Genomic DNA, 12,368 nt, shown 5'->3' with positions numbered 1-12,368 from the left:
TCAGTTTTTGCATTCTTTTACCATGTCACACTTAAGATGACTCAAATTATAAATAAACATTGGTGGGGAGACTTCTATAAAATTGCAAAAACAGTTTACCAGCAACGCCTGACCTGTCGGATCCCTGATCCCGGAAGAGCTATTTTTATTCCCAGAGACCTCAGACCTCCTCCCTCTGGACCTTTTTACACCTGCAACTGGACTTCATTCAGTTCCCCCTTTGTGTGGGTTATCAATATCTTCTTGTTATTATGTGTGTGTTTTCTGGTTGGGTTGAAGCCTTTCCCTGACAGAAGGCTGATGCTCTCATGCTGGGGAAAAAAAAAACTGTTAGAAAATGTGTTTCCCACTTGGGGTGTACCTTCTGCTCTCTCCAGTGACCAAGCCATCTACTTCACTGGGCAGATTATATGAGCTTTAACAAAAACCTTGCAAATTTTTTGGAATTGTCACTGTCTCTATCACCCTCAATCATCAGGCAAGGTCAAGAGAACTAATGGAATCTTCAAACTTAAAGCCTCTAAAAGTGCTGAAACTAGTAGACTCCCTTGGCCTAAGGTGTTGCCTGTTTGTAATACACCCATTAAGAAACATAAACTCACTCCACATGAGATAGTCACCAGTAGACCAAATGTCCATTTGTATACAACTCTCTGCTGATCCCCTGTTTCATGGTTTCCCCTGTGACCAGCTACTGTAAGGCTTTAATGTCGTATGCTAAAGCCTGTCAATGGTTAAAGAAGATTTCCTGGATCCCAATTCAAAGGGTCCTGTTGGTCACAGTCTGGAGCCCGATGATTGGCATTCTGGAAATGTCATCAGAAGATAGCCTTCGAACTCCATTGGAAAGGATCTTACCAAGTGCTCCTGACCACTAACACTCCTGTGAAACTAGAGGGCACTGAACCTTGGGTACACATCTCAGGAAGATGTTCCACCTGACATCTGGTCCTGTGCAGATGCTGGAGTCCTCCAATCAAAGTGGCAAGGAAGAGAAATAGCTGTTTTCAAAGTAGACTGCTTCTGCCCAAAGCACTGGGTCAGGACTTTATACTTTAACTGAACAGGAAACATTTTTTTCCTTCTCTTCTTTCTCTTACTCTGGCATTGGCCAAGAAAGATAGCATCCTCATCTGTATCTCCCAGGCCGTAGCTAAGGGGAGTAACCTTTTAGAATGCTGAATTTGTCATCAAAGATTCTAAACTATCCATGATGCTAGAGACCGTCTGTGATCAATTTCTCTTCTATTCCCAGTGTCACTGCCAACCACAATCAACCAAAACCCCCCGCGCCGAACTCTCTTACCAAGTTCAACTCTTATGACCAGAACACCCTGTGCCTTGTTTTTCCCTTTCTCCAATCATAACTGTATGTATTCAATCAGACGCAAATACCCACATAAATATTAATATCTTTGCACGCTCATGTTCTCATGATTCTCTAGATCAGGGTTGCCCCCACTCACTAAGAAATCTTACCAGTAGCAAGGCATTTAGAACAACTCTTTATTTCAGGTTAGGAGAGTCTCTTCCCATATGTGCTGAAGACTTGAACTGACCCCTGGCAGCAAACCCTGTGAGTGAGTCCAATTAAGTACCCCCCTTAATTGGAAAGGTCTGTGCCCTCAGAGGGTTTGTCTCTGTCTGTGGTGCTTATCACTCTCCTTGGGCCTGTGGCTGGCCTAGGTGGCCGGTTATCTAACTGTGCCCCTAAGAGAACTAAAATACTCACTGGTTGACTTCCCTGGATTTATATCATTGAGTTAGAAAGAACTCGATGAATGCTCAGGAGCCATTCATGTCTCAGGATTTGTTTTCTGTGGCAGGGCCATACTCCTTTGGTTTGGAGTAAATGTAAGTGAGAATATGATCACAAGTCTCTTCTTAATTCCTAAAGATATTGCAGATTCCGTTGCTAAAACAATAGCTGCCCAACAGCGATCCTTAGACTCTCTGGCCAAAGTTGTTCTTGATAGTAGGATAGCCCTTGATATCTTCTAGCTGAGCGCGGAGAGGTCAGTGCTGTGGCCAACACCACCTGCTGCACCTGGATTAACCTATCTATCCATCTGTCTGTCTGTCTATCTATCTATTTGTTTATGGGAGGACGTAATTAGGTTTACTTATATATTTATTTTTAGAGGTGGTACTGGGGATTGAATCCAGGACCCTGTGCATGCTAAGCATGTACTCTAGTGCTTGAGCTATATCATCCCCCCTGAATTAACCCTTCTGGGGAAGCTGAAACTCAGTTACTTAAAATCGCTGAGCAAGGCACTTGGTTGAAAGATGACTCCTTCAGTGGGGTCTTTCTTTGACTTATTTGATTTTGGTTGATTTGGGTCTTGGGGGCCATGGCTTGAAGTGGACTCCAAACATAGGGAATTATCTGTCTTATCATAATCATAGTAATCTCCCCGGCGTGTTGTATTCCTTTAAGACTGGAATGTCAGAAAAGGAACAAAGAGAATAGCCAACTTAAAAGTCACGAACCTGAAAAATAAACTCAAAATGACTTAAAAACTTAAACAAAAGACAGAACACCATAAATCTCCTAGAAAAGAACATAGGCAAAACATTATCTGACATAAATCATGGCAATGTTTTCCTATGTCAGTTTCCCAAGGCAATAGAAATAAAAACAAAAGTAAACAAACAAGACCTAAGCAAGCTTAGACACTTTTACACAGCAAAGGGAATCATAAACAAAACAAAAAGACAACCTACAGACTTGGGGAAAATATTTGGAAATGATGCAACTGAGAAGGGCTTAATTTCCAGAATATACAAACAGCTCATACAACATATCAATAACAAAAAAACCAAACAACCCAATCAAAAAATGGGCAGAAGACCTAAGTAGACATTTCTCCAAAGAAGACATGTAGATGGCCATGAAAAGATGCTCAATATTGCTAATTATCAGATAAATGCAAATCAAAAGTGCAATGAGGTATCACCTCACAGAATGGCCATAATTAAGAAGTTCACAAATAATAAATGCTGGAGAGGGTGTGGAGAAAAGGGAACCCTCCTACATTGTTAGGGGAATGTAATTTGGTGCAGCCACTATGGAAAACAGTATGAAGATTCCTTAAAAAACTAAAAATAGAGTTACAGTGTGATCCAGCGATCCCACTCCTGGGCATATATCTGGAGAAAACTCTAATTCAAAAAGATACATGCACCCCAGTGTTCATAGCAGCAGTATTTACAATAACTAAGACATGGAAGCAAACTAAATGTCCATCGACAGAGGATTGGATATATACATACACACACAATGGAATACCACTCAGCTATAAGAAGAATGAAATAGTGCCATTTGCAGCAACATGGATGGACCTAGAGATTATCATACTAAGTGAAGTAAGTCAGAGAGAGAAAGACAAATGTCATGATATTACTTATATGTGGAATGTAAAAAAAAGACAAATACTTACAAAACAAACTCCAGACATAGAAAACAAACGTATGATTACCAAAGGGGAAAGGGGGAAGGGTAGGATAAATTAGGAGTTTGGGATTAGCAGATACAAACTACTTTATATAAAATAGATAAACAAGGTCCTACTGTATAGCACAGGGAACTACATTCAGTGTCTTGTAATAACCTATAATGAAAAAGAATATGAAGAAGTATATATATATGAACTGAATCACTATGCTATACACCATAAACTAACACAATATTGTAAATCAACTGTACTTCAATTTTAAAAAAAATTGTGAACCTGAAATCATGGCCTGTGAATATCACAGAGATTAAGCAAAAAAAAAGGTCCTGACCTGTGAATACCACACAGAGGATGGACAAAAGCTGTGAGAACTACAGAGCAGTGCCTGAGTGATGCTAATGCCCTAAATTTTGACCACGTCTCTCAGTTATGTTGAAAGCCTGATCAAAGAGGGGAAATCGTTTTAAAAAGGAGACAGCAGGCCCAAAATGGAGTCACTTGTGCAAAATCCCCTGTCACCAAACCATGACTAATTATCTAACTTATTGCATTTTCCGCCCCCCAGGAATGTAACCTTTACCCAGTCAACCTGGAATTACCTGGTCAACTCTAGTGAGATGATCGAATCCGACAGGCCCTTCCGTTCCCCTTAAGGAAGGTGACCTTGCCTGAAACAATGCATTCTTTGCTAATAATTTCTTTTTTGCCCCCTTTCTGCCTTTAAAAACTGTTGCTTTTCTACAGGTAGCGGAACTCCTTTCTCTTGCTAGATAGGATGCTGCCTGACTAATGAAATTGTTGAATAAAGCCAATTTGATCTTTAAACTTGCTCAGTAGAATTTTTGTTGTTTAACAGTCTCATGCCTGTGCCTCGCAGTCGTGTCCTAACTGCTCCTCTCTTCCCCTCCCAGTCTAGCCCATAGCCACCTGGTTAGTTTTCTTGAAGCAATTCTAATCATGGTCCTCCCTTTCCCCACTGAATCAAAACTGTCAGTGCCTCTTAGCACTAGGGTGACCAGATGCTCTGGTTTGTCAGGGACAGTGTTCCTTTGTATCTGACCCAGCACAATGATTAATGGTGCCTCCTTTTATCCTCAAAAGTGTCCTCATTTAGGTGATAAAAATGACACGTTCATCTTGCTTATTACTATCTGAATGGAGCACAAACCCCTCACCTTCACAGACTGGCGTCAATCTTCCTTCTCAAATTTCCCCACCACTTTACACGGATTCCAATATAATGCCTTCCCAGTGGACTTCCACTTAACTTGATAAACACATTATAATCATCCCCGCTTCTAAGTATTTGCTCAACCTACATCTGCCTCCTTTCTGCCTAACCTGAAATCACTCTGCAAGAGCCCCTCCACTTGTCCCTCCAAGAAGACCTGGTTTAAGTTCCAGGATGAAGCCTCTTTAAGTGCTGATAAGGTCTTAGTCTAAATAAACCTCTTGTCAAGGGGTCATCTAGGCTTCGTCTGACCTTCCGATGTCTATATTTTCTGTGTATCCTGGGTTGGAGGACGATGAGCGGAGGAAGGTCAGGCACAGGGAGAGTACCACAGGCCACTGCAGTGGGTCATGGGAGAGACTCAGGTCAGGCCGAGGCTGGCCAGGAAAGGAATGGTGGTGAGGCCCCTGCTGAATAGGTGTCTGCGGTACTTGGGGTTTGGGAAACCTCTCTTGGGGAGCAGAATTAGAGGGATGGAAAGATTTTGTCTGGTCTTGTCAGTTTCACCCCGAATCGCAGTGAAGACCAGCAGAGCCAAAAGGTCATTTCTCAGAAACACAATTCTCACCCCATAACCACACCTCTAACCCCTACTTCCCTCTTTCTCCCTCCCAGCTCAATATGGATTTCCCTACACACACACACACACACACACACACACACACACACACACACACACACACAAAAGAAAAACAATTGCTGGCTACAATGAAAAATACTTTTTCTGTATTCCTGAAATAACATGTATTTCCATTTAACATTGTGAGTCATAGCTTTGGTTCACAAGAGCAATCAATGTCTTCTTAAAAATACAAAACATTTTCGTATTGGTGATCCTTGCCAGGACCCTTACGAGATTCCAGGGATGTAAGGAGGAGAGGAATAACATGACTTATAAAATAAAAGCTGTTCCTTTTGGAATGAGGTTGGGATGATCTTAGCACACATTTTAGGGAGACCAGGGAAAATGAACCAAGCATTTCTCAGGTTCCGGTTTTGTTTCAAAAGGTGAGTATTTGTGGCTTTAAAGTTTGGGATTTTTGGTCCAAATACTTCATGGCTTCCTGGACCCACTTCTTCTGGGGATCAGCACAGATCTTCTTGGCCTGTTTGGTGCTGAAGCTGAGAGAGAGGGAAAGGAGTTAGAAGGATCTTCTTTGAAAATTGTTTCCATCTATCCCCAAACCTTCCAGGACCATCTGCTATGGGATAGAGGGGTTACCGTGGGAGTAGAGGAAAGATGGAACTCTAGGGGTTAGCGGATGCTCTTGATGGCTCAGTAAAGCCATTCTTGCTCTTAACCTGAAGGACTGGTATGCTCTGAACAAGCTTCCGAGCTGGAAGCTAGACTGAAAATTTCCTGTTGTGAAGATTCATGAATTAGATTAGAGAGATAGAACTCTCTGAGACTACAGCTCCAGGTAACTCTGATGTAGTTCTTGAACTCTGTCCCCCAGAAATGAAATTGAGTCTGGGAGAGGGTGAGCTTTGTTCTACTTACATCACAGCTTTCTGGGGACATTTGCTGCCAGTGATTCTTCTGTAGCTCTGCAGTCGCTGGATAGAGATCTTCCTTTTGGCCATAGTAAAGCAACAGATGGTTGGGATAGAAGCTGAATTTGGGGGAGAAATGAATAGAAAGGGTGAACACTAATGCTATACAGATAATTTTTTAAAGCTTGACTTTGTAAGGAAGAAAATTTGAGAAGAGGCAAGGAAATGTCAGAAGTGTGGCAGGATCCACCTGCTTGACGGTCCTGTGCCTCTGCCTTTGATTTGGTGTCCCCAGCTGTACAGTGGAGACCCATCACTGTGGACAGGGATGTGGACAAAGCTTAGTCAGTAAGCTCCAGTTTTGTCTTTATGAAGAGCTGTGTCGCTATGTGATAGTCATAATACTCTTCACCAAATAGTCTCTATTCTTGGCTTTCTGGACACATGGTAGACTTGCATTTCTTGGCTGCTTTTTGTTGATCGAAACCATTAACTAATTTGACCAATAAGCAAGGAGACAAAGTGACAAGTGTCATTTGCAAGCCAGAGTTTGTAATTGCCAGTACAAGACCCTGGAGAGCTTTCTTTTCCTTTGTTACAGTAAGCAACAATGTTCCCAAGGGCCACTGCTCCATCAATCCAGAATCCTGAGTGTACAAAGCCCAAGTTCTAGCCAATACCTTATAGATATTTAGTATGAGTAAGAAATTAACCTTTGTTGCCTTAAACTACTGACAATTTAGGATTGTTTGTTACCACAGCATGCATTATCTTTTTCAGACTGACACATGCAGTAGATCTAAGTCATCAGAGGATAAAAACATGAGTTACATTACAAACATATAGATATATTTCTCCCAGACGAAGTCAAAACATGTCACCTCGAGAGATTCCCCTGGGACCTCATTCCCTTCCTCTAACCACTGTTTCTGAAATCTGCCTTGGAGTCCAGTAAAAATTTGGGATGTACAGTCAAAAGATTTTTTCACTTCCACCAGTGACAAAAATGCCCTCTGTGTCCACAGTAAGAGAGGGTCTTTTTTGTGTGTGTGTCCCCCATCCCCAGACATGCAAGGGCAGCGGGATCATGGACAGACACAACATCACTCTCAGTAGTGATGTCCGGAAAGAACATGGGGACTGGCCTTGGTGGCCCGGGTTTCTAGTTCTGGCTCTTCCTCTAATTGTGAGATCAGGGCTCTTCTTTCCACTTACGGGACCATATCCTCATCTTTACAATGGAAGGATTTGGAGCGGGCACCTGCAGATTCTTGCTGATCTGATAGTTCTGGTGGTGGTCAGCTTCCCCATAGAGAGATGGGGCTTACCTGGCAGAGCAAGCACCTGGGTGCTGAAGACCATTGCTGTGAGCAGGAGGCACAGGAGCACCGTCGAGACCTTCATGTTGGAGCGGGAGGTCGCCAGCTTCAGTGTGAGAGCTGGTGGTTTCTGGGTTTGTCTCAGCCTCTGCAACTCTGGCTGCTCTGCCTGCCTTTTAAAGATAGCTGCAGGGTGTGAGAGCTTCCAGGAAAAAGCCTTTGCCTGGCTTGGGTCATAAACATATGACAAATCAGCTCCTGTATTGCTGTTCCAGATCCCAGCAAGATAACGGAACCTAAGAGGCAAACTAGGGGGAGGGCACTTGACACATTTTTTATTCATCTTGTGTTTGTGGAGTGACTGAGCACAGATGGTAGCCTGAGAGGGTTATTTTTACAAACTCTGCTTTCTCTCAGATGAACCATCTGCAGTGAGAGAAAGAAGCAGGGAAACCAAGGGCATGAGGAGATGAGGAGATTCAAGAACCCTCCCTTGGTCTCTGGGTTCATGTGGTGGTCTTTAGGATTTTGGAGGCCAGAAAGGGGCCCCTCAAACTTTTGCTAGGCTCCCACCCAAATGCAGAGAGATCTCAGCAGCTCTGAACATTTCTGTGTCTCTGGGAACCCAGAAATCGTAGCACATGAGAACCTCACCCTCATAGTTGAATCTTCTGGTCATAGAATCTTAGTGCCCTGGGATTTTAGTGTCATAGGACATCAAAACTGAATAGTTCCATTGATCATGACTTCCTGTGCATTCTTTACTCAGCTTTATTGAGGAATATTTGACAAATTAAGATCATATGTATTTAAGGTGCATGGTGTGATGGTTTGATATTTACATGCATTGCTGAATGATGATTGCAATCAAGCTAACTCACACATCCATCACCTCTATCACCACACACAGTTACATTTTGGGGGGGGGGTGGTGAGAATTGTTAAGATCTACTCTCACAGCAGATTTCAAGTTTATAATATAGTACTGTTAACTAGAGTTACTTTACTCTATGTTTGACCCCCCAGAACTCATTCATCTTATAACTGAAAGTTTGTACACTTTGACAAACATCTCCCAGAAACAGAAATCAAAGCCATAATGAGATATCACCCCACACCTGTTAGGATGGCTTTTATAAAAAAGACAAGGCATAATAAGTGTTGGCAAGGACGTGGAGAAGAGGAAACCCTCGTACACTGTTGGTGGGAGTGTAAATTGGTGCAGCCCTGATGGAAAATGGTATGGAGGGTCCTGTCCATTTCTAAACTATTTGCTTAGTTGCTGAAGCCTTTTTCCAAGTAGAATCAAATAGCCAAAGTCTGTTCATCAAATACACCATAGTGGATTGGGTCTGTTTGAATAGGTGGCCCCCATGCCCTCACACCCCAGAGATTCAAGGAACACATTTGGAAAACCACAGATCTAGTTCAGCCTTGCTCCCTGAGCACACAGTGCAGGCAAGATGCCTGATAGCTAAAAACATCAAAGAAAAAGAGGAGACCAGAACCCACATGTATCCTCTTTGTGCACAACACCAGACCCCACAGTAGGGGATGGTTCAAGGGAAGGTGGTCATTAATGGGCTTTTAATGAAATCCTTAATTAAAGTCTTTAATGGGGTCACATGGTGAATACAGAATTGAATACTGGTACGGAGGCACTGCAAGCTTGTTTCTGGGTTTTTCCTGTACACTCAAACATCAAATTGATTGATTGGTACAGTTGGCACAGAGAAGTGTGTTAAGAAGGACTTCAAGGTCTTACCTTGCATGAACAGAGGACAGTAATGTGGCTGACTGGTCATGGGCACAGGATTAAGAGAGTACCCTTGCCTACGTGTTCTCCAAGCTCCCATCTATAATAATTGGCCAGCAATTATCTACAAAGGGACCAAATAGTGACCAGAAACCCTGGATCTTCCTTGTTCTTTCCTACACAGCTCCAGATGAGGTGGTCTAGTGTGGACTCTGGAATCAGGATCCTGAATTTGGATGATGGCTCTGCCACTAAGTAGCTTTGATACTGTGGACAACTTACTAACCACTCTCTGCTAGGTTAAGATATAGATAATACTTATGACTGTCTCAGAGGATTGTTGTGTGAATTGAACGAGTGTCTCTCTATAAAGTGCTCCATTATACACATATATAGTGACTGGGTCACTATAGAAACTCAGTAAGTGGAAATTCACATTATAGTATTTGGAAATGGGGCTGATTTGGGGGTGGGGTGCAGAGGATGCTAGAAAAGGACTGAGTCTGGCCAGATGGCTTCCTCCGCACATTCTCCCCAATTTTCCCAACCATTTCCAAGTAAAGTTGTGTTATACTAGGGATGGTTTCTCAGAAATGCCTGAGCTGCACGCGTGGAGGGTGCGAGGTCTCAAATATAACAAGTTCGGAATGCGCTTGACGTGAAATGGTTGAATGATTATGTTCCCTTATTGGGAATAATTTCCTACCTCTGCTGGGTGTTTAGAAGGCCCTATTAGCAAGTGACTGTGCGTTTTTGTGCTTTTCTCCAAAGCTTTGGATTTAGTCTGGATCAGAGAAACCTCAGTGGGAATAAGTAAGCTAAATCTTTAAACACATTTGTTCAGCAGCTGTTCCGTGCAGAAGCCTCGCTGTCTCTGTCAAGCACGAGCAGCTTCCCGGGCTGCTTTGTTTCTCCTCCTTGGGAGTTTATCACTCAGGGGTGACCTGAGCTAGATCTACTATTTGCTTCTGGCCTGGTGTCTGATCAACGTGGGGCTAACATTCAGGAATGGCTCTAAGTAATGGGCAGGACATGAGTCCTCCACTGTGAAAGCAAAATCTTAGCTTCCTAAGTACTTTCCAAAGAATGATTAATCATCAGTGGACAAAGATACCAGGAATCAGGACTCTTGGTTTTGTTTTGCAACTCTGCTCCAGATTTCCCCTTGAAAGAAACATAAACATTCATTTTATTTCAAACCTTTCTTAAAAAAAAGAAAGCAATAGAGACCTGAGGCTGGGGGACCAGTAGGAAAATCCCTAATGCAACGTGACGTGTTAGGCTCAATTGATTTTAGAACGTCTGTCTCTTGACTCCCTATCTTGTGAAAACTTCACCACGCTGAAGCCCTTGTGTAAAACAGGACCACATAGGGACTGCTGCCTCTGTTTCTCAAGGGTCACTGGGACCATGTCTGCAGTTTCTTGTTGCTTTTGGAGGAAAATTACACACCCCCCCAAATGTATGTTAGTATCAAACTTCAGGCATGCCTAGCAAATAGCAGTTTCTCAAAAACAGCGCTAACTTCTTTTTTTTTAAACATTGTTAAATTGAGTAATAGTAATTTTACAATGTTGTGTCAAATTCCAGTGTAGAGTACAATTTTTCAGTTATACATGAACGTACATATATTTATCGTCACATTTTTTTTTCGCTGTGAGCTACCATAAGATCTTGTTTATATTTCCCTGTGCTGTACAGTATAATCTTGTTTATCTATTCTACAATTTTGAAATCCCAGTCTCTCTTCCCACGCCCCCGCCCCCTTGGCAACCACAAGTTTATATTCTGTCTGTGAGTCAATTTCTGTTTTGTATTTATGCTTTGTTTGTTTGTTTTTGTTTTTGTTTTTTTTTAGATTCCACATATGAGCAGTCTCATATGGTATTTTTCTCTCTCTGGCTTACTTCACTTAGAGTGACATTCTCCAGGAGCATCCATGCTGCTGCAAATGGCATTATGTTGTCGGTTTTTATGGCTGAGTAGTATTCCATTGTATAAATATACCACCACTTCTTTATCCAGTCATCTGTTGATGGACATTTAGGCTGTCTCCATGTCTTGGCTATTGTAAATAGTGCTGCTATGAACATTGGGGTGCAGGTGTCATCCTGAAGTAGGGTTCCTTCTGGATATATGCCCAAGAGTGGGATTCCTGGGTCATATGGTAAGTCTATTCCTAGTCTTTTGAGGAATCTCCATACTTTTCCACAGTGGCTGCACCAAACTGCATTCCCACCAGCAGTGTAGGAGGGTTCCCCTTTCTCCACAGCCTCTCCAGCATTTGTCATTTGTGGATTTTTGAATGATGGCCATTCTGACTGGTGTGAGGTGATACCTCATTGTAGTTTTGATTTGCATTTCTCTGATAATTAGTGATATTGAGCATTTTTTCATGTGCCTATTGATCATTTGTATGTCTTCCTTGGAGAATTGCTTGTTTAGGACTTCTGCCCATTTTTGGATTGGGTTGTTTGGTTGTTTCTTATTATGTCATATGAGCTGCTTATATATTCTGGAGATCAAGCCTTTGTCGGTTTCATTTGCAAAAAATTTCTCCCATTCTGTAGGTTGTCTTTTTGTTTTACTTATGGTTTCCTTTGCTGTGCAGAAGCTTGTAAGTTTCATTAGGTCCCATTTGTTTATTCTTGCTTTTATTTCTATTGCTTGAGTAGACTGTTCTAGGAGAACATTTTTGAGATGTATGTCAGATAATGTTTTGCCTATATTTTCTTCTAGGAGGTTTATTGTATCTTGTCTTATGTTTAAGTCTTTGATCCATTTTGAGTTTATTTTTGTGTATGGTGTAAGGGAGTGTTCTAACTTCATTGCTTTACATGCTGCTGTCCAGTTTTCCCAACACCATTTGCTGAAGAGACTGTCTTTATTCCATTGTATATTCTTGCCTCCTTTGTTGAAGATGAGTTGACCAAAAGTTTGTGGGTTCATTTCTGGGCTCTCTATTCTGTTCCATTGGTCTATATGTCTGTTTTTGTACCAATACCATGCTGTCTTGGTGACTGTAGCTCTATAGTATTGTCTGAAGTCTGGGAGAGTTATTCCTCCAGCCTCTTTCTTTGTCTTCAGTAATGCTTTGGCAATTCTAGGTC

General features: G+C 42.1%; 1 protein-coding gene and 1 long non-coding RNA gene across 2 annotated transcripts in view; one reads left to right on the top strand and one right to left on the bottom strand.

The window, feature by feature from the left end:
- The window catches only part of LOC116656817, a 123,516-nt gene that overhangs the window by 19,464 nt on the left and 91,684 nt on the right, over positions 1–12,368 (top strand). The gene's annotated exons all lie outside the window — the stretch shown is intronic.
- On the bottom strand, positions 5,394–7,758 carry CCL11 (C-C motif chemokine ligand 11). The gene is made up of 3 exons (XM_006181390.3): positions 7,512–7,758; positions 6,191–6,302; positions 5,394–5,811 (listed from the first exon to the last, which is right to left on the bottom strand). The coding sequence occupies exons 1-3, from the start codon at positions 7,585–7,587 to the stop codon at positions 5,691–5,693; spliced, it is 309 nt and encodes a 102-aa protein (XP_006181452.1). The 5' UTR covers positions 7,588–7,758; the 3' UTR covers positions 5,394–5,690.

The sequence above is a fragment of the Camelus ferus genome, chromosome 16 (genome assembly GCF_009834535.1).
Source record: "Camelus ferus isolate YT-003-E chromosome 16, BCGSAC_Cfer_1.0, whole genome shotgun sequence".
In the NCBI taxonomy this organism is placed as follows: Eukaryota; Metazoa; Chordata; class Mammalia; order Artiodactyla; family Camelidae; genus Camelus; species Camelus ferus.
Note: the sequence above shows the minus strand (reverse complement) of the source record. Positions and strands in the feature narration are given on the sequence as shown.